This window comes from Ictidomys tridecemlineatus, chromosome 6 (genome assembly GCF_052094955.1).
Source record: "Ictidomys tridecemlineatus isolate mIctTri1 chromosome 6, mIctTri1.hap1, whole genome shotgun sequence".
Taxonomy (NCBI): Eukaryota; Metazoa; Chordata; class Mammalia; order Rodentia; family Sciuridae; genus Ictidomys; species Ictidomys tridecemlineatus.
In genome coordinates this window covers 2310213-2330748 of record NC_135482.1, presented here as the reverse complement: position 1 = coordinate 2330748, position 20536 = coordinate 2310213, and the positions used below count along the sequence as shown (strand labels likewise).

The following is a 20536-nucleotide window of genomic DNA, read 5'->3' as shown; positions in this document are numbered from 1 at the left end:
ATAATTATGCCACAATGAATCCTACTGTTAGGTGTAACTGTTATGAGCTGATAAGAGTGATGACAAAAAAACCGGTAGTGAAGGTAAAATGAGGCCACTGTAGTCGCCCTGACCCAGTGTGTGAGCGAAGCTCAACAGGTGGACTGAGAGGACCCAGGAAGGGGACACCACCTGCACACAAGTGGGAGTGACCTCCGCTAGGGCCTTTGTCGTTGGGCGGCTGTCTGTGCTTTCTGATGGCGCCTGGACCAGGTAATTCTGCAGCCTGTACGACGGCATCCCTTCCCTCTGCAGAGCGTGTTTGTAGGTGCTAGGCCACGTCTGTGTGCCTGGAGAGCTGGGCACAAATTCTGAGGCGCAGGTTTTTTTTGCCACTCAGCCCCTTTTAGTCCCAGTCCCCATGGTCCCCCTGCAGCCAGCTTCTCAATCTTGCCTATCCCCTGACTGCATAGCCATCCTCTCATCTTGCTGGAGTGGACTGGGGTCTCTTAGCATGTTATGTAGAGGGGAGCTCTTTCTGTTTCCCCTTCCTTGTCTATTTGGTGGTGGTTTGTGCTGCAGGAAGCTGTGATTTCTGGGCGTTTCCACGTATTGAAAGGTTGAATTCAGATGAAGCTGCATGCGGCCTGCCCCTGCCCTCACCCAGCTACTTGTCCAGGTCTCCACTTGGCTCTGGGCTGAGCTCTTGCATCAGCCCTTGGTAGCAGGGTATCCAGCTTTGTGCCAAGCACTGGGACCCTCCCCAGTCCTGGGACCTGCTTCTTCACTGGTGCTGTACATGAGATCTGTCCTTGGGTGCTGTGATTTGAGGGTGTGCCCCCACATTCACATGTTGGAGGTAAGGCCTTCGAGAGGTGATGAGGACTGTGCCCTCCAGTACCATTACTAGAAGAGGTGCCTGGTGGGGTGCTCCTTGCAGCAGTGAAACGTTTGAATGACATTGCATCCCAGAGTGAGGCTGTGGACAAGCAAGCTCAGATGCCACTGGTTCTTTATACAGTTGTAAGCTGGACTGGGGTGCCCTTCTCTGTCTCCAGCCCTGGGCCTAGCAGGAGGATGCCAGTCTGTTGAGATGTTCACTCATGATGCTGCCTGCCAGGATGGGAGTCTGGGTGACACTGTGGGCGGACCCTTGTTCTTTGGTGCAAGCCTAGGAAGGCTGATTTGGGAAGCTGAAGTGTACTTGTGGGAGTGTTGTTAGGGCAGGAACAGGTAGCTGGTGGAGTGAATTGAGCTGTCTGTCACTGAGGAAGAGGTGTCTGTGGGGCTGTTCCTCGGTCTTGCCTTATGAGTATGCAGCAGAGCTCTCCCCAGCCATGGTGACCTGCAGGATGTGCAGTAGCCACAAGTCAGGGCATGTTCTGCCCAGCAGGAAGGGACAGGCCCATGTTTTACAGGGTGGTCCATGTGTTCTTTTTAAGGGAACAAATTTCTTGTTAAAAAAGGCCAAAGAACCATAAATTGAGTAAATTATTTCTAATAGAGGTATGATTTAAAATAAAAGAGCTGATAGGAAGCAGTCCTGTTTTGCTTTGAGCTATAACGAAGTAACACGTGGATCTGTCCAGTGTTTGTTTCCATAGAGTAGTCTCAGGGCTTTTCTGCCGTTCTGTCCCACCCACCCGGGATACTGCAGGGTGAGCAGTGTTTTACTTCATTTCCTTCCTTCCTTCCTTCCTTCCTTCCTTCCTTCCTTCCTTCCTTCCTTCCTTCCTTCCTTCCTTCCTTCCTTCTTCCCTCCCTCCCTCCGTCCCTCCCTCCTTCCTTCCTTCCTTCCTTCCTTCCTTCCTTCCTGTCTTCCTGTTGTAGATGGACACAGTGCCTTTATTTTATTAATTTTTATATGGTGCTGAGGATGGAACCCAGTGCCTCCCACATGCTGAGCAAGTTCTCTACCGCTGAGCCACACCCCCAGCCCTTACTTCATTTTCATGGTCCATCTCCTGGAAGTAATAGAGGGGTCTGATTTTTTTTTTTTTTTGAAATGTATCAATTTCTGATGGATGGCATCCAGGCATGGTGCAGGCTACAAATGTCTAGCCCAGGGGCTGGGCTGCCTGCCCTGTGGGTGGAGAAGCCATGCTAGAGAGTGCTCACAGACAGTTGCTGACTTGCAAGAGTTGCTGTGGAGGCCCCAGCCATGTACCTCATGTTGGTCTTAGTGCAGGAAAATCGTTGCTGGTCCCAGCCGTTGGCACTTCCAGCCTCCCTGTAAATGTCATGTGAGGAATCCTAGCTGGGGTGTGTGTACTACCATGCATGAACAGAACTTTGGAATCCATGTGTCTGAGTGATTCGTGGAAGACCAAGATTCGAGGAGTGAAGGGGCTCCCCCTTTGGTACATGGCCCAGCCAGGGTCATCGGACATGGCCAGGAGAGGGCTGTAAGTCTTCAGGCTGGAACAGCAGCTCTTGTAGCCTTAGCTACACCACAGGAGTGCCAGCAGCATGCCCATCTGCCAAGGTGGTCTTGGCAATCTGGGTGCTGTTCCCAGGGAATGAGAAGGGGGCCTGGTTCATTGTCTGGTCTGGTGGAGGGATGTGTCCTGCCCACTCTCATGTGGTGTGTGCATTTCCACCTTGTTGCCCGAGCCTGGCCAGAGCAAGAGCTGCAATAAGGGCTTGGTGGGGGGCTGCCTCCTCCCAGTTCCCCAGGGGCCCATCTTGGTATGGTGCATCACCTGGGCTTAGCTGCATTCTGGGTTTTCAAGAGCTTTGATGCTGCCTTGCAGTCATGGTTCTGAGGACCTGTTTCTTGTCACTGTATCACTAGGATCCATTCTGGAATTTGATATCTTGGCTATTTTTATTGGTGAACTGGGTGTGTCCTATTATGTTGATTTAATAACTAATGATGGCCATTACTTCTTGATTTTAACTGACTTTTTTTTTTGGTAAATTACTTTATCTGGATTTTTTTTTTCATTTCTGTTGGGCTACAGAATAGGATATAGAATACAGATAGGCCTCTTATTGAGAAGTCATTCATTAGAGCTTATTGATATGAATGCTTAGCCTGTAATGAATTATAAATGTTTTTCCAATTTGGTTTTTCACCTACAACCACTTTCAGAACTTGTGCTCTGGGCTGTGGCTTACAAAGTCTCTTCCTGACTCTCAGACCTGAGCTTTAAGCTTTCCAAAGGGGGTTCCCTGAGGTGGCGCTGTACTTTGCCACCACAGGCTGAAGATGGGGACGTGTCTTTGCACAGAGCTCTTGGTGTGACTGTTTGTCACAGTGGAGCATTCCATGTGGGTGTGAATGTCAGTTGCCTTCCCAGTGTGGCTACCAAGGTCTTCAGAATGAGCAGAGCCTCTCTTAGTCTTTCTTTCCATTTGGCCCCTTTGTTTATGATCTGCAGGAGGGAACATTTTGCTGTTTGATTTAAAGACTTGTTCATCCATTGAGGGATTATTTCTGACTTAATTAGATAAAGTGAGTGCATCAATTTAGGGGATTGATTTATGATCAGTTTGCGTTTTCACATTATCATGACTGAAGAAAGCTTATTCTCTATGTGAAATCCTGCTGTTGCCTTGTGGAGGTGGGTGACTACAGAATTTTCTAATTGGAAATACAGAGGCATAGAGGAGGTCCTAGCAGAAGGCCCTGGGCTCCTTTCCCCTTGACAAATGACAGGGCTCAGTGCTTTAATTCAGTGCACATGCAAAAGGCCAGCTTTTGTTCTGGGTGAGGAGCATGCCAGGCCCCTGCATTGTGGGAGCAGGAGCACATCCCTGGGCCCACATGCCCGGTAGGGTGATGTGTACCTTGCCTGCTTCATCAGGCAGGTTGGGATCCTGTTTTCCTGAGAAACTTCACCCGTAATTCCCAGAGCTCAGCTTTGCAATGGCTGCAGCTGTTTAAGGGTCTCAAAATAGCAAAACCACCCTGCCCTCTCTTGAGGGAGCCTGAGCTTGTGTGCAAGGGAGGGGTGGAGGGGAGACAGTGGTGTAGGGGCAGTGCTGTTCCCCAAGGCTGTTGTCTCAGATTCAGCAAAAACTTGAATGCCTCTTTTATCAAGAGATCGCTTTTCCCATTCTTCATAGAACACCTTGGTGTGGGTTTCTGCGTTCTCTTCCAGTTGTGCATGACCTCACTCCTTCTCCTGGGTCGCAAAAGCAGTGGCCTGCTCCTTCCTGTGGTATGCTCATTGAGCCCCTGCTGTGTGCACCCTGGAGAACAAGGGGAGTGGTCTGTACCTTGAGGAGCTGCTAGTATTGTGGGGAACAGCAATAGACGGTGAAGACACAGTAGAGCTGGTGGCATGCATCCTGGGGGACCTTGGGCAGGCCACATCCCTCTACAGTGCTGGTCGGAAACTTCTACTCATAGCATCATTGAAAACAGAGTTCCAGACAAATTCAGAGAATATTATAAGGTTAATTTTTTCTCTCAACAATGGCATGGTTATGACCAAAAGTCCAGGAGTGTCTTTCACTCTGCTCCCCAGTGTCCTATCCTCATTTTCCTGTATGGAATCTGATACCAGTTTATTTAAACAGAGTGGGCACACTGCTTCCCAGTGTTCTCCAGACCAGTATGTCTTTGGCTGGGGGGACGGGGGAGTGTCTTTCACTCTGCTCCCCAGTGTCCTGTCCTCATTTTCCTGAATGGAATCTGATACCAGTTTACTTAAACAGAGTGGGCACACTGCTTCCCAGTGTTCTCCAGACCAGTATGTCTTTGGCTTGGGGCGGGGGCGGGGGCCGCTGCTTAGAGGCCTCTTTGGGCTGGGAAGATGCTCTTGGGCATGGCCTGGCCCATGTTGTGCATGTTGTGTTATTCTGGGGCCATTGACTGTTGACACTCACCCTTAACCGTATGCTGGTCTGTGGCTGCAAGCAGGTGACTGAGGCATGCAGCCATGGAGCAGAACTGTTCAGATCCATGGTCCTAGTTTAGTGTGTGACCTTGAGTTGATTGTCATTTGTATTAGAATTTACCATTCCCAGTGCTAAACCAATTTCATCATAGCATGAGTTGTTTTTGCTGAACCAAAGAATTTTGTGAATTCATAGTCCTGAGTTGTGATGCTATTGTCACCAAAGCAGGACTTATTTTCTCTGCAGTGGAACCCAAATCTGTGTAATTAAGTGCTAAAATCTCCACCAGCCAAGTGTCAGGGCTTCAGATGTAAAGTGCCCAAGCTGGGAAATGCAGAGATTAGATCCACAGAGCAGCTCTGGCTTCCTTATGAAGAATGGAGCATTTTGTTTACCAGTTAAGCTCCTAACTACATGAAGAGGTTTAGTGCAGGTTTGTGTCACGTGGGTGAGTGGTGTAGTCATGACCACTGCTGCTCGTTCCCTGCCCATGGCGCTGGGTCTTACCTGTGCTCTGTGCTCCAGGGCTCTCTCCTGATGCCTGGCACCCTTCCACGTGTTTAAATGAGGGATTTGACTCTTTGCTAAACATCAGCTCTTCCCTGTGGGTTATGACGAGAGACCTGAACTTGGATCAGACCTTTGTGCTCTCTTGTCCTCTCTGATGGTTACATGGAAGGGGTCTAGTGCTTGGGTCTCATGGCTGTTTTGCAGGTGGCCTTCATAGGAGGCAGGAAGGCCTGTGAGAGGAAGGATCCCTGGGCCTGGGCTGACCTTGTTGTGTGGCTCTTTGCTGAATGGCAGAAGAGGCCATGGGCATGCGTGGCTGGGGGGTGTGGGTGCTCTTTGTTCATGGAGTCTCACCTTCTAGAGTGGAAGCTGCATGAGGCAGGCACAGTGACTGTGGAGTCTCTCCTCCTCTGTCCCAGCCAGAGGGCTCCATGCAGGGCTATTGTCAGAGGGGCAGAAGGAGCCACACAGTCTCTGCTATGCCATGGACCCTGGTTCATGGCCAGGCCCTTCCAGTTTGTGCTGTATCCCCCTGCCGGCAGGCCTCTTACCTGTGCCCTCCCTCGGGCTTTCCCCAGGACAGGTCCTGTGCACCCAGGCAGCACCAGCAGACCTGGCTGTGGACCTGGAAGACAGGCTCCCTGGGGGAGAGGTGGCAGAGAGCAGTCCTGGCTGCCCGTCAGCTGTCCCTGGTGAGCAGTGCTCACCACCATCACCCTCCCTGTGCCTCTTGTTTGCTGGACATGGAAAGATGGATAGAAAGTAACTGCTCTTTGTTTCCCTAGAAGAGGTATTCCAGAGCAACAGTTAGGTTCCCGTGTGGCTTTCTCCACACTAGGTCGAGCTCCTCCCCACTTGCGTTGTTCCCTGCATTTGCCACCACTCACCACCCCCTATCGGACTGTCTGTCCACCCACCTGTCCAAGCAGACTGTGGATGCGGCTGTCGTGCAAATGCTGCCCTTTACCCTGTAGCGCTGCACTGGCCCTTGTCATTTGGCATCATCTCAGATCATATGCAGGGGCAGAGTCGCCGCCACTTTGCTGTGGGGATGTTCATCTGGGAAAGGACAGACACGCAAGTGGCTCAGGTGGCGCCGTCTTTCCTTTTGCAAAGGTAGTAACTGTGCATTGTGAGGGTGTCCAGGGCTCCTGCCCACTCTGCTTGTGTTTATGGAGGGGCTGTGTGGAGCTTTCCATGTGAAGGGAGTTGGTGATCAAGGTGGGGTATTTTATAAATTGACTTGGTGACTTAAAAATATAGCAGGGCAGCATTTTCCAAGAAGGTTATTTAACCCCTGCCCTCCTAAGCCTTTCTACAATGTAAGATGACAGGTAAAATGATTTTTAATTGAATATCTGTCTTTATATCCTGGGACTTTACATTCTGTGGTGGTCCACTTGGGACTGCTGGTCTTCCCGGGCTGCAGGAGGGCTCCTCTGCCTCCTCCAGGTTCTTGAGGTTTAGCTTGTGTACTTTTGATCTCCTTGGGGTCATGGCTTAAACCTTTTCACCTTGGTGTTCCCAGGCCACAGGACCTGCCCTGTGCAGGGAGGTGCCATGGTAACATGGGAGAAGGTGGGCTGGTCCATTCAAGAACAGCACCAAACATGCCGGTGTTAATGTTGATCTGTGATGAAACGATTAACATAAAAACTAGGATGGAGTCAGGAAATTCTGTCATTTTTAACGATGTATTTTGCATAAATGTGTCAACTAGAGCATCCCAGAGGTAGCCCATCCCCGGGCCAGGCAGTCAAAATGACTGGGAGGAGGTTGAGATTATGGGTGTCCCCCCAGCCCCCTCAGGAGTGCCTGTGCTTATCCACCTTCTGTCCTACCCGCCACCTCGAGGCAGCTTGTGGAGCAGAGTGTCTTTATGGCTCAGGTGAGAAACAGGTAAGCCCAGTTCTCCAGGAGCCAAGAGCAGTGCTGCCCCAGAGCACATGGTCACCACTTTCCAACACTGGCCACCAGGCCCGTTCGCCCTTTTTACCTGTGTATTCATAAGTTTCCCCTGTGGGTCACGTTTCTTTCTTTGAACCTGGGATGTCTTGGAATTCCTCAGTGTCTGTGTTTCTCTCTGTTATTTGTGATCTTAGTAAAGTCTTTCCATTGATGTTGATGGTGTTGTCTTTCCTGTTTGTGTGACATATTTGGGAGCTGAACCCAGCCACATTGTTGTGTTTGCCCAGCTACAAATGTCCTGACCCAGTTGCCCCTGGCCCCTGACTGTGGGGCCTCCCTGGTGCTCCGTGCTCCAGTTCCTCCCATCTCCTCTCCCTGCCCCTGGGCTGCACATGCCTGGTGGAAAGTGTGTATCTTTGGAGTCAGGTGGCCTTGAGTTAGGAAATCTATTCTGACTGTTTGGCTTTTTTGGTGTCTTGATTTTGAGGACACATTCCCCCTGCCATTTCCCTGGTCCTTGTAGAAAGTGGGTTGATATCAGCTTCCCAGAGTTGGAAGGGACCCAAGCCTGCCAGTCTCACCTGTGGTTCTGTCCAGCCATGCTCCCAGGACTGCCAGTGTCCTGTCCTCTGTGGAGCCATGTATGGGGGCCCTGGATGGTCTTGCCAGCCCAGGGGTATTTCTGCACCCCACCCCTGTGCTCTGAAGTGGCCATGATAGCCTGGGCTTCCACAGTGACCTAGCCTGCTCTTAATGCCTTGGGCTAGTGAGGGGGCTGCCCTGTTGGACCTGGGCCAGGGGAGGTTGATCTCATTCTAACAGTCAGAGCAGTTCTGATTCTCTTGGTGTTTAGAAGACGAAGCATCGTAAGAGCTCTCTGAGTTCAGTGCCGTTACCTCATTGCATCAAAGAGGAATGAAGGGCCCGCTGTGAGAATCGACACCTAGAGCAGGCTGCTGCCCATTTCCTTGGGTAAAGTACTAAGTTGGCTGAACAGAGGAATCGGGGCTTTTGTCCATCTCTTGCAGCGCCAGCCCTGCTGCTCCTGTGAACCAACGTGAGGCTTCTGAGGCCGGGGTGGGGGGTGGGGGGCCCGTTCACTCTTTTTTGTAGCCGGGAAAGCACCCCTGTGCTGGTAAAGCCCTGGAAAGTGAGAGCATGTTGGTGGAAAACATCTCAAAAAAAAGTCCTCTGATGATGGTGCCGATTCAGTTCCCTGAGACTGGGAGATAAAGTCAGATCCTCTCTGAACCTGCGGGATGTGGAATTGATTCTGCTGAAGCTGTTTTCCCAGCAGGCGAATTACAGTGTGAGGAGGCTGTGCCTGTTGTGGGTGTCTTTGGCTTCCTGGTTCTCTCAGCAGGACGGCACACGATGGAGCCGGCTTGTTTCTACTGTCGCTGTTGGACTATGCCCGTTGGTGAGCTCCTGAGCCCCAGATTCTGTGTTTAACCAGGTGGAGATGACTACCTCCACCCTGGCAGCCTGAGGAGTTCAGGAGGCAGCGCCTTCTGAAAGTCTCTGGGGAGTTTGTTATGGGGGGGGGGTTTCTCAGGTCTGATGCTGGGCTCCTGGGCCCACAGGCTTCCAAGGCCAGACTCTGCAGGACTGGAGCCGCAGGTGTCCCAGGCTAGCTTTGCCCCTTGTGTGTGGGCTTCTCGAGGATCTCAAAACTCAGTGAATACAGCATGTGCTGCTGTTGTCCGTGCTGTGAGTCTGCTCTGCTGTATGGTGTACTGTGAGCACCATGTCCTGAGGGAGGGAAGCCAGGTGCCCATGGCCACCCAGCGTGAGGCTGCACCCACATAAAGAGAGCTGGAATTTGGGTAGTGGCTTCCAGGGACTGTGGGAGGGACAAAGACTTCTCACTGGGGTGATTAAAGGGCTCTGGAATTGTTGGTGGTGACTGTGTGACTTTGTGCATATGCTAGAGACCCCTAGCTTGTAAATTTACTGAGATTGACCTTTATGGGATATGGATTATGTTTCAGTTTAAAAAGCTCCATAACCCATATAGAAACACCCTCTTACTGCCTCAGAAAGAGGCATGGTGGGATTGTAGGCACTGACCCACACTGGCTCTTTGTTCAGGACTTTTGAGGTCAGCCCCCACCACTGGATAGTGCTGCGGAAACACTCTTCCCTTGTAGCTTTCTGGTCTCTGCTGTGAACCAAGAACCAGGGAGGCAGTGTAATTACTGCTGGTGTGAGCTAGGACCGTGCAGGGAAAAGTGGTGTGCTCACTTGCTTCTGGTGGGAGCTAGGACTGTGCAGGCTGCTATTAAGAAGGTTGGTGTTAAGGGTGGATAGCAGGTGAACAGGAGTTGAAGCTCTGGTCCTTCTTGGGAGCCATGCTGCAAAAAAACAGGCTGCTGGCACAGGGCTGTTTTGTCTCCACTCCCTCCCTGTCTGTAGTGTGATGGAAGTGGGGATGTGATAGAGGTAAAGGGTGATCATATTTGAAATACAGGGAAGGGGGCCTGGCTATGATGAATGGGAATGCAGCAGGTGCTGCTGTTGTCCGTGCTGTGACTTCACGTCTGCTCTGCTCAGGACTTTCTGAATGTATCTGGACTAACCTACCTTCCTTCGAAAAGAACATGTTCCTTGCAAAGATGCATGCACATTTTCAAATAAAATAGAAGAAAGAAATTAAATAATAGGATCCATCAATTTTAAACATTTGCGAGTGCTATGCTGGATGATAGCAGTTTTTGTAAGGGTCTGAAATTACGTTATTCAAATATCTGATAAGTCATTTCAATTAGGCATCTGTTTTGCATTTTGAAAACTTTTAAGTTATGTTTCCTCATTAGGTGTGTTATACTTTCAGGAGATTTCTGAGTGCATGTTGTCAGTTATTTCTTTGAAGCACATCTGTGTTACTGCTTTCTAGGGTGTTTGATCTTACAGGAGTATTTACACAGTGTAGTTTGGAAACTCTAACCTTGGAAAAAGATTTTTAGAGGAATTACTGCTCAAGGAATATGTAAATATATTACAGAGTTCAAAAAATTTGATGGAGAAACTTACAGATCTGTTAGGAGTAAGTAATATATTCTAGGTTCATTCTGGTCAGAATGTGAAGTGCCTGAGAAATAATAATATACAATATATTAATTATGTTAATTAATTGGAGAGGATTCAGAGTATAATTTTCTGCCACTAATTAGGTATTAAAATGAAGGCATTAAGTGATGAGGTGTGAGACGCCACAAGCTGGTTGGTGGTGGGAAAGAGTGGGTGGGGGTCAACAGCGCCTGGGGTCTCTCGACGCCACCTCCGGGTGTTGTTTACTTCTGTGGCTAATTGCACCTCGTCTTTCCCTGCTGGTGCTGCCCAGAAGAGGAGGATGTGGATGCGGTGGACGTCTCCAGCGTGCCTGAGGAAGTGCTGCGCAACATTGAGGCCGACACTTACTGGTGCATGAGCAAGCTGCTGGACGGCATCCAGGTGAGCCTGGCAAGGGCCGTGGGCGTTGGGTCCAGCCCACAGGCCTGCTCCCCGATCTGAGCTGACTCTTACTAGCTTCAGGAGCCTCCGTTTCTGCATCTGGAGCAGCAGCCCACCCTCCTCAAGGTGACGGGTGTGAGCCTTGTCTTTGTGTCCCTGGGTGGTCATGATGTCCTGTTCAGGGTTTCAGCGGGAAGGTGGTACAGTCTGCTCCCCGTGGCTTCTGGTTTTTCACCCTGTGCCCACAGAGGCCAGCCTCTAGCTGCATGTGGATTGGTCCAGGAGCCATGGACCACATGTGGCCAAGAGTGCTTGGAGGATATTGCCCTTTAAAGGGCGTCAAGGTCAGTGCTGCTCATGTCTGTAGTACCTGGGCCCGCTAGCACATCTTAGTTCTACCAGCTGGGTGCCAGGCTCCAGTGTTGGGGACTGTGGCTGCCTCTGGTCCAGCATGCTGTGTGGAGGTGTTGTCTCCTGCACCCCTGCCGTGTGCTGGGACTTGTGCTGAAAACCCAGGAGGCCGGGCTCCCACTGGGCTGCAGCACTGGGGGGTGACAAGCACGGCCGCTGAGGACTGAATGTGGGGGGAAGGGACTCTAAGGACTTGTCAGACAGGGAGAAAGCCTCTGCAGGGTGTGGTGGACGGAAGCTTTTGCAGGACTAGATGTTCCTCTCAAGGGTCACTGTGAGAGCCCTGATGCCCAGGCCCCTGCAAGGGTTCCTCCCAGCTGCAGGGCGGGGCCTTCCTCCAGCAGGTGGGAGGCGGGGCCTGGCTGCGCTCATTTTGCTTTTCATGTACTGTTGTCACCATAGCCGTGCCTGGTACCCCTTGATAAAGAGGTCTCAGCTCTGCTGCTGGATCTGCCAGGGTCAAAACAAGATTTTATGAAGTTCAGTATGAAGGATAATTTTAAAAAATGAGCCACGTTGGTTGCATTGAGGAAAATTGGGTCTGTATTGCTTTTGATAACTGAGGAAATTCGAGAGAAATTCGAATCCCTCATGTAAGTGAAGAGTGGAAGCCCCGAATCTCCCGCTAATCAGGATGTGATCGTGACTTCTTCTGTTTCTTGTAAAGAAGAATGTGCCCGCTAGAGATGTATTTTGGCCCAAGTGTCAATTTTTCATGTCTGTGCTTTGTTAGGGTTTTCTTATTTTTTATCTTTCCTTCTAGAACTTAAGGCTCTCCCCTTAGAAGAGGGATTGAATCATGATGTAAGACTATCAATTCCCACTGTCACTTCTCTGGTTGGAAGTGATGGAACTTGTGCCATTTAAAAACAGGATTATCTGGCTGGTGTTTGTAAATAAGATCAGCTGTACAACACGGTCGGTCGATGCTGGCTTTCCTTTTCCCCCTGAGCTTGTTGCTGAGGACAGGGCTTATGGACAGGCTGACGGCAGAGGCTGGCACTTCTCGGTGCACACTCACCCCGTGGCAGCCCAGGAGAGCTGTCGTCTCTTTTTTGTGGTCACACTTGATTCCTGTGAGCCTCCCCTGAGCTGCAGTTGAGTGATGTCAGTGACATTGTCCTGGGACCGGGGCACTGCTTTGATTCTTAGGGCTGAGGTTGCCCCGTGACCAGAGTCAGCCCCTCCCAGGCACTGTTGGGGTTGCAGGCAAGGGCTGGCATTATTTTAGGGTTACGTATGTGTGAGGATAAGAGCTAGTTAAAATTCCAGCTTGTGTGTCAGCCCCTGAGGGTCCAGTGCCTCTGTCCATGGTCCCGGGCCACTCTTGTCCCTTTTCTTTTTCCTGCTTCCAGCCTCCTGGGCCTCAGCTGCTGCTGCTTAGAGCTGCTTAAGCAGGTGTCTCTGCTCATCATCACTCTGATTAGAAGTATGAGGGGAAAACTCTGTCTTGGTTCTGTTTGGTGCTGACTCTCACCAGTGTTCCCAGCTGCTTGCCAAGGTCAGGCTCCTGGTCAAGGTGTGCCAACCATCTATACCATTGCAAAGAGACTGCAGTGGAGCCACTACACTGAAACTGGGTGCTGGGCTTTCCTCCTGAGGAGTGAGAACTGTACATGCATGTCTGGGGCCACAGGTGTTGTGAGTGGTGGGCAGTAACAGTGGGTGTGGAGTGGCAACTGATTGTGCCTCCTGCATGATGGTGCTTCCTGGAGTTGGTGCTGAACCTCATGACAGATCTCAGGTGACACCTGCACACCAGTGCCAAGGGAGCTGGAACCACCAGTCCAAGGTGGTCCGGCTTGTGTGAGAGCCCACGTTCTGACCCTTTAGCCAGGGGTCTGTGTTATACTCTGACCGGGGCCTTTCTAAGTTGAAGTAGGTTGCATGCATTCCATTTTACAGAGTGGGTTCCAGAGGCACAAACCACCTGTCTATTTTACCTTCTCACATACTGGACAGTGGTCACTATGCTTGTGATTCACCTGGGAGTCTCATTCTGACATGCTATATTCCACGATGTTATGGTAATTGACCAGTTAACTCTGTTGACTTGGCCAGAGTGTGGTGAGCATCTTCCTGTAGAGGAGCTGGGCTCGTTTGGTGAGTGTGACAGCACTGCCTTGCTGTCCTGGGGAGCCCAGCACCACTGGGATGGGCTGGGAGAGATGGCTGGCAGATGAACACCCACATGCAGCCTGGGGAGGCCCATACCACTCTGCAGCAAAGGCCCTGTGACGCTGGGCCACTGTGAACCGAAGGTGTTTAAATACATTGCTGGACTCCTCGCCAACAGGGGAGGCTGTCCATGAAGAAATGGACTCTTCAGCCACCAGGGCAGGCCCTCCAGGAGGGAATGGACTCCTCAGCCACCAGGGCCAATCCCCGAGAAAGGAAGAGTGGGGAGCCTCCCTGGTGGCTGGTGCATTGGAGGCATCAGCTGCAGGGTTAGGTCTCCCGTGCTGGCAGCGTGTGGAATATGGGACAAGCTGACCCTGCCCAGGGAAGTTGAGGTGCTGTCCAGAGCCAAAGCAGATGGTCCTGCAGTGGGCAAACCAGGTCAATGTTTCAGGACCCCTTGACATTCTTAAAAATCACTGAAGAACCAAAGAGCTACCCACCAGTTCTCCTGAATACAAACAATTTAAAAGTATTTAGTAACTTGTTTGAAACTAATTATGGCTAACCCAGGGTATGCCATTATTTTATGATATTATTTCTATAATGAATTAATATTTTCTATAACAAAAATATTTAGTTGTGAGAAAGGCTCCCCTTCACCATTTTGTAAATTTCCTTAGTATCTAACTTAATAGAAGACAAAACAATCATTTATGTTGGTGTAGTCAATATATTGTAATTTTTTTGGTGGAGGTTGAAGGACATGAACAAACTTCAGCCATACACAGGTATGTGGTTGGAAAAGAGAGCGTTTAATATCTTTTCCAGGTAATTGTGGACTTTTTCTTTAATACTCTATCATAACTCAATATTTGAGGTTTCTGAAGTCTGCTGCACCTCACACACATGTGAACATCTGTCTGGTGGCGGCTGTTGCACTTTGTGGCTTTTACCCACGTGTGGCTCTGGAACCTCACACACAGTTGGATGGCAAACGCTGGGCGGTGCGCTAATGCAGGGTTGCTCAAGGCTGTCATGGGTTGGTATCCAAACTTGGTTGTGTTGTCCTACAATGTCACAGCTTCATGTTCACTGGCATTACGACATTCCCAGCATTCTCATGGAGAAGCTGAAGCCACCAGCCACAGTGGGAATGAAAGTCTTCCACAATTCAGATTCTGTCTTAAAAGCTCAAATACCATAGTGGACAACAGTAACTATCCATTGTTTTCTTGAAACAACAGGCTGAGTTCATTTTTGAGGAAATGTCTGCTGGAGACTCAAATTTTAATAACCAATTTGTCTCACGTGCTTGTCCTTTAAGTAAAAATGGTGTTTTTTGTAGAAGGTGTTCAGTCTGGCTCACACAGAAACTGCCACACTGAGATCTGCCTTGGGAGGTAGTGATGTTGCTCATTAGGCACCACCGGGTGTCACATAGCCTTCCTGTCCTGCCCCATGGAGTGTCAGACAGCTGTCTCCTCAAGAGCGGGACTAAGCTCATCTTAATAGCATGATTAGCCTGGATTTGACTGCAGTGTTTAAGTTTCTACTTCATCAAGGACATTCTTAAAGGAAGCTGCCTTTTGTCTTAAACTGTGGCATGTGGCATTAGGAATGATTGTGGCCTGGCATGAGTTTGTGGTGCTGCATGCATTCCTGCCAGCTGACTCACACGGCTTGTGTCCCCAGAGCAGGTGCTAACAATGCCAACATCCTAGTTTTGTCATGGAAATGGTTTTGTTCTCACATACTACTAGAGAAGGTCTTGGGGACACTGGTAGGTGACTGGCCAGCCTTTGAGAACTTTTCCCTGAAAAAAGCATGGTCCCTATCACAGATGCAGCTCATGAGAGAGTGCCCAGCAAGCCGACGAGGAGTGCCTGAGGACAAGACCTGGCTGCCGCTTTGTGCTGTCGCCAGGGGCTTGGAGTGCCCCAACAGAGATGGAAGGGCCTGGGATGGGAGGTTCAAGTGGTGAGGGTAAAGGAGCAGTTCAGAATCAAGAATGAGATCGGAGAGTTTCAAAAGAAGTAGAAAGAATTTCTGGTAATCAAAATAATAGTCATTGAAATTTACAACCCATTAGACACAGAGAGAATTAATTGACCTCAAATGGAGTTCTGAGAAAATTACTGAGTAGGCAGCATAGCGAGATGCTGAAAATAAGACAGAGATTAAGACCTGAAACAGAGTATGAACAAACAGATCGAGAGAGAGAAAATGTATTGGAGAAGAGTCAGTGTTTATAAGATTATGGCTGAGAATTTTAAGTTATTGCTTATGTGCAATAAACAAGTCCCTAGAAAGATGAATTGAGCCAAGTGTGGTGGTACACCGCTCTAATCCCAGTGACTCGGGAGGCTAAGGCAGGAGGACCACAAGTTTGAGGCCAGCCTCAGCAACTTGTTGAGGCCCTAAGCAATTTAAACTTTGGCTCATAAAAAAAGTGGAGCTGGGGATGAGGGTTAGTGTTAGGTGCCCCTGGTTTCAATCCCTGATATCAAAAAATAGAACAAACAAAAACAAGGAAAGGTGAGTTAAAACAAAATCGCACAGAGACATGAGAGCGAGTCATGAATAGGAAAGACAAGAGTGTCTCCAAGGACAGGAAGGCCAGTGACCTACAGCTGGAGATGAAAATAGATGGGAAGCCAACTGCAACTGGGGCCACTGGAGTGGTGTGGTTGGCGTTCTGAGGCAGTAGCTGTCTTGCCAGTGGATTTGAGACTAGGAGCCACCTGTGTGCTGCTCAGGATACCCAGGGAAAACAGCTGGGAGGGGCAGCAGGAGGGTTAGGAGAAGTGCACCAGGTAAGCGCTCGGCTCTGTGCGGGCAGGTGGCTGGGCAGCTCTCAAGGAGCCTGGGCAGTGTGGGCTCTTGGATGAGGTGGCTGTAGGGCAGAAGCATGGTTAGGGATAGGTACTGCCCAGGGGGGAGTGGGTGAACCTACTGGGGAAGATACAGCTCACAAGGTGATTTCGACAGCACGTTGGGTCCATTACAGATGTACAAGGAAGGGAGGAAGGAGGGTGAGGGAAGGGAGGGCAAGTGCAGCAGGGTGGCTAGGAAGCAGGGCCAGAGCCGGTGCCCCTCCATGGGTGCTGGTTGCCCCACGAGCTTTCCTTCCCAACCAGGAGTTCGATGGGCACCCTTTTGTGGTTAGCCCGGGGAACTGGGGTTTGGGCCCATCCAGTCTGACTGCTGCTTTCCTGCCTGTCAGTAATTAGTAGGTCAAGCAAAGAAGAATTGGTGAGATCAGGAGCCTGTGTACTGCAGTTCATGAGCTGGACCCAGCGGACACCCACAGCCCTGGATGCAGTGGCAGGGGAGGGTTGTTCTCTTCTGCATGCACAGGACCTGTATGAGAATGGCTGTGCCGGCTGCCACCACGGTGCCCTGCAGACCATGGTCTGGGTAGGGGATGAGCAGTGTAGAGGTGCACTCTGGACTGTGCTGAACCATGCTGGCGTGGCCCGCCCAGATAGCACAGGCAGAGGTGTGTGGGCTCTCAGTGTGACTGGGAAGCTGGGTTGACAGTTGGCAGCTAGGAGCAAGTGGCTGGGATCCTGGCGCTCTGCAGATACTCAGCCTGATATGTCCTTCGTGATACATTGGTGCCCTCCCCACGGGCATTTGTTCCAGAAACATTCTTTTTGTGCTCATTTCCTGTTGGGAGGAAAGGAGAAGCAGCCACCTTTCCACGACTTGGTCTTGTGGGAGAGACTTCACTCACAGTGATGCTAGAAGCCACTGCTGGCTCATTCGAACAGGGACATGAGGTCATTGACATTGCCTATAGGGCCGTCCAGCCTTGCAGAGGCACGCAAGCTCTGTTTGGCCCAGAAGGGAATCCTCCAGAGCCTCCACAAGCTTAATCTAGGTGACCTGAGACAGGCATGGTGGGCCAGGTACAAGGGAGAGCACAGGCAGGCTCGGTAGGCCTTGTTGGCCATGGCAGACACATGCCCGTCATGGTGCAGTGGGGAACTCACCTAGGCCTGAATACCAAATAAACTAAGGACACTGTCTTCGGAAATTAGTGCCTGGGAAAGGGAGAGTACTCCTCTTCTTTCCTGCCAGCTGGTTTTCAGGGAACCTAATTAGCACCATTCCCTCCCCGCCCCCCCAAGGCTGGGGTCCCAAGGCTAGAGGCCTCCTAAGAGGAGCCAGTCTCCCTTAGAGCACTGGGCTTTGTAAACACACTCCCCCCAGGAAAGCCTTGCACATGATCATGTATCATTTCTTCTGAAACCTTGTGCACAACCATGTATCAATTTAGACTAGAAAATTTATGAAATTAGATATCCTGTAAATGTGAAAAACTAGAAAGGAGTGCTCAGAATCTGGAGTGCTGATCTTGGGCCCACTGACCTAAAATAAACTTTGGTTTCTCCTACTCTTTGAGTGCCCTTTGCTGCTGCTTGCCTGATTCCGCAACATTCCAATGGCAGAAGTGGTAGGTGCTCTGCTGCCTTCTCAGGTTGCTGGTAATTCTTTGGGGTGCTTTCTTGTGGTTGCTGTAATCAGAGATTGTAGGGTGTGGCTGCCTGCTTCCTGGTCTTGGGGCCCACACATGTGGCTGGGATGGCTCCTGGCTATCAGCCAGGAGGCGGTGCTGTGGGTGGTGATGGAGGAGGTAGGTGGACCACCTCAGGATTTGTCCAGGACTCTTCCACCCTCGTGGACAGCTTGTGCCTTCCCTTACAGACTATGGGGTGGGTGTACAAGTGAACTTGCGCCACCCCTCTGACCTTTATTCTGATTGGCTCCTGTGCAGTATATAAGCTGTGTGTACTTCCTTTTTAAACGAGATCCTGCTTTGACTGTTCTCCCTGGCACCTCTGATTGTCCTTCCGGGAGGGAGGGCTGGGTGGGCGGCCAGTCGACCTTTACCTTTCTTGGCTCGTCCTGGTTGGGGTGTGCTTTTCCCGCTTCTCCTGCTGGTCAGGTGGAGATGGGGGCTAAAAACCCCAAGAAGAGATAACTCTGGCTTTTAGTTGACAGATCAGGGTACTATGTGTCCAGCAGTGCACTGACTGTCCAGCCTTGGGAAGAATCTTCCAGTAAGGAATGCAATGTGGAAAGAATGCTGGACTGGGAGTCAGCATATCTGTGCCTGGGCTTTCAGCCCGTGGACACTGTTGAGGTACAGGTGGGTGCTTTGTCCTGACAAGAGTCGGAGTTGCTGAGGAGAGTACTTTACTTGGGGTGAGTCCGGTCTCTGGCATGCAGTACAGGCGGGTAGCCCCAGGTTGGCTGGTGGCCAGCAGGGCTGTGGTGTTGAGGTGGTGGTGAGGGGTTGCTCGAGTCATGATCTTGAGCTTCCTGGGAACCCTCTAATAAACTTCAGTGGTGAGCAGTCATTGCTGGCGAAGAATGTCTAGCTTTGCTTTCTCAATTGTGGGTAACTTTGATTGTAAGCACCTTTTGAAATTCATGTGAGTTTAATTTGAGAAACAATCCATCTTGTTCCTTCCTCCCTTCCCTTCACTGTTGGTCTTCCTGACCATGACCCTGAGCACCGTCATGTGTCTTGTTCTCTGCTGCCTGTGAGCTCAGCATGTGTAGGTGGGCTGGATGTGGGTTTCTAGGGCTCCCTCTTCCTGTGAGGCACAGCGCTTCCAGGGCTCCCCACCTTCTGGCGGAGCAGATGGGTCCCTAGGGCCTCACCAGGTGTGCTGAGAGGGTGCCAGGAGGTGGCATGAGTTTGGGAATCACTTGGCAGGCCTTTCCTTTTCTCCTTGCCATCGTGGATGGTGCCTTTTTGTGCTGATGGGTATTAGGATCTATTTTTGGGGGGTGGTTTTTGGTGTAGATCACAGAAATACATCTGAACCAGTTCTGTTTCTTGGATATTTCTTTAAAAAGGGTTGCATTGAAACAGGGTGCTGGTTCTGGGCCTCTGAGGCTGGCTTTGAATGTCTGCCTTCTGGGGTGGAAGTGGAGGCCTGCCATGGGGTCCTGGCCCCTCTCCCTGGGGTAGTTAGAAGTTCCAGGCTGGCCATATCCTCTCAGGCTTTCAGGGGATTATTCTTGTGCTTTCGCCAGTCTTTTCATTTCTCTAACAACGCTCACACCATTACTTCCTGAATTACAGCTTCCGTCTTTGCCTACCCTGAAGTCATTCTATTACTCTTGGATTCATTACTTAGCAGGACAGCTTCTTTCAGCAGAGAAGAACCGTTGCCTTTTATAATTAGCCATTTACATTTCTTTTCCCTGGGGAGGAATCTTTCAATCTCAGAACTGGTTGGTGGCCTGCAGTGGTGTGGGAAGTGGCTCTGTTCTCTTAGAACTTGCCAGTGAGAAGGCCAGGAACCTCCAGTCCTAGGGTTAGGGCTGGAGTGGCTTTTTCTTGGCCTAAGGCCTGCCCTCAAACAGGGCTCAGGTGAGTTAATTGAGAAGAGGCCAGGGAGGTGCAAAGGGCCAGAAGAGGTGATAGCGTGTGCAGGAACCCTTGGAGAATTCCTGTTCTTAAAGTGGTTGCTCCACAGAGAGAAGCCAAAGGAAATCCAGAGGGGTGGCCTGGGATCCTCGGGAGTGAGTTCCCAATAGCTGGGACTGGATCAGTCTGTGTCCTGGGATGCTTTCTTCTTCTTTTGCCACCTAGTTCAAAGGCAGAGGAACAAAATGGGGCTGCCTGTTGCTTAGGAGAGAGGCGGGGACCAGCTTGGCCCTCAGCTCTGGGTGCCTGTGCGTGTCAAGGGGAGCAGGCCTCACCCCGAGGAGCAGGGAGCAGGCAGCCTTCACGTGGAGGGAAGAGGATGGAGGAGGCACCTTGTCTGCTTACACAGGGCGAAGGCATCTCAGTTCCAGACAAGGCGTGCTGTGGGTGTGGAGGAGTCTGAGGATGATTTTAGAGCCTGGTTGATAAAACTGAAGGTTCTTGGCAACGTTTAGAAAGGTTTATTAAACAGACAAGAACGTGTTAGTTACTGGGCTGCAAAGGAAGATCCATTGTCAATGAATCATTGAGCAGCAAGCAATTTAAAAATGAAAATTAAAAAAATTTAATTTAACATAGCATTGAAAACCATAAAAATCCATGTTTTTGCCTGAGTGAATAGTTTATTCCCTTTAATTACCAAGCTCTCCTTTGTCTGGATATATTGCAGTTTATCCGTCCTCCTGCTGGTAGGAGTCAGGGTGTCACGAACAAGTTTCCACGGGCATTCATGTACGCGTCATCTTTTTCCCATGCCTCATTTCTCTTGGGTCAATATCTAGGAGTGGACTTGGTGGTCACAGTGTAGAAGGAGTTGATAAGAAAGAGCCATGCGGGGGCTGGGGGTGGTAGTGGTGT

The 20536-nt window shown here is 50.5% G+C and overlaps 1 protein-coding gene across 1 annotated transcript in view; it reads left to right on the top strand.

The window, feature by feature from the left end:
- The window catches only part of Tbc1d22a (TBC1 domain family member 22A), a 327374-nt gene that overhangs the window by 149583 nt on the left and 157255 nt on the right, over nt 1-20536 (top strand). Inside the window, exon 9 of the mRNA XM_005335015.5 lies at nt 10589-10698. Within this exon, the coding sequence (XP_005335072.1) occupies nt 10589-10698 (110 nt within the window). The remainder of the gene's footprint in view (nt 1-10588; nt 10699-20536) is intronic.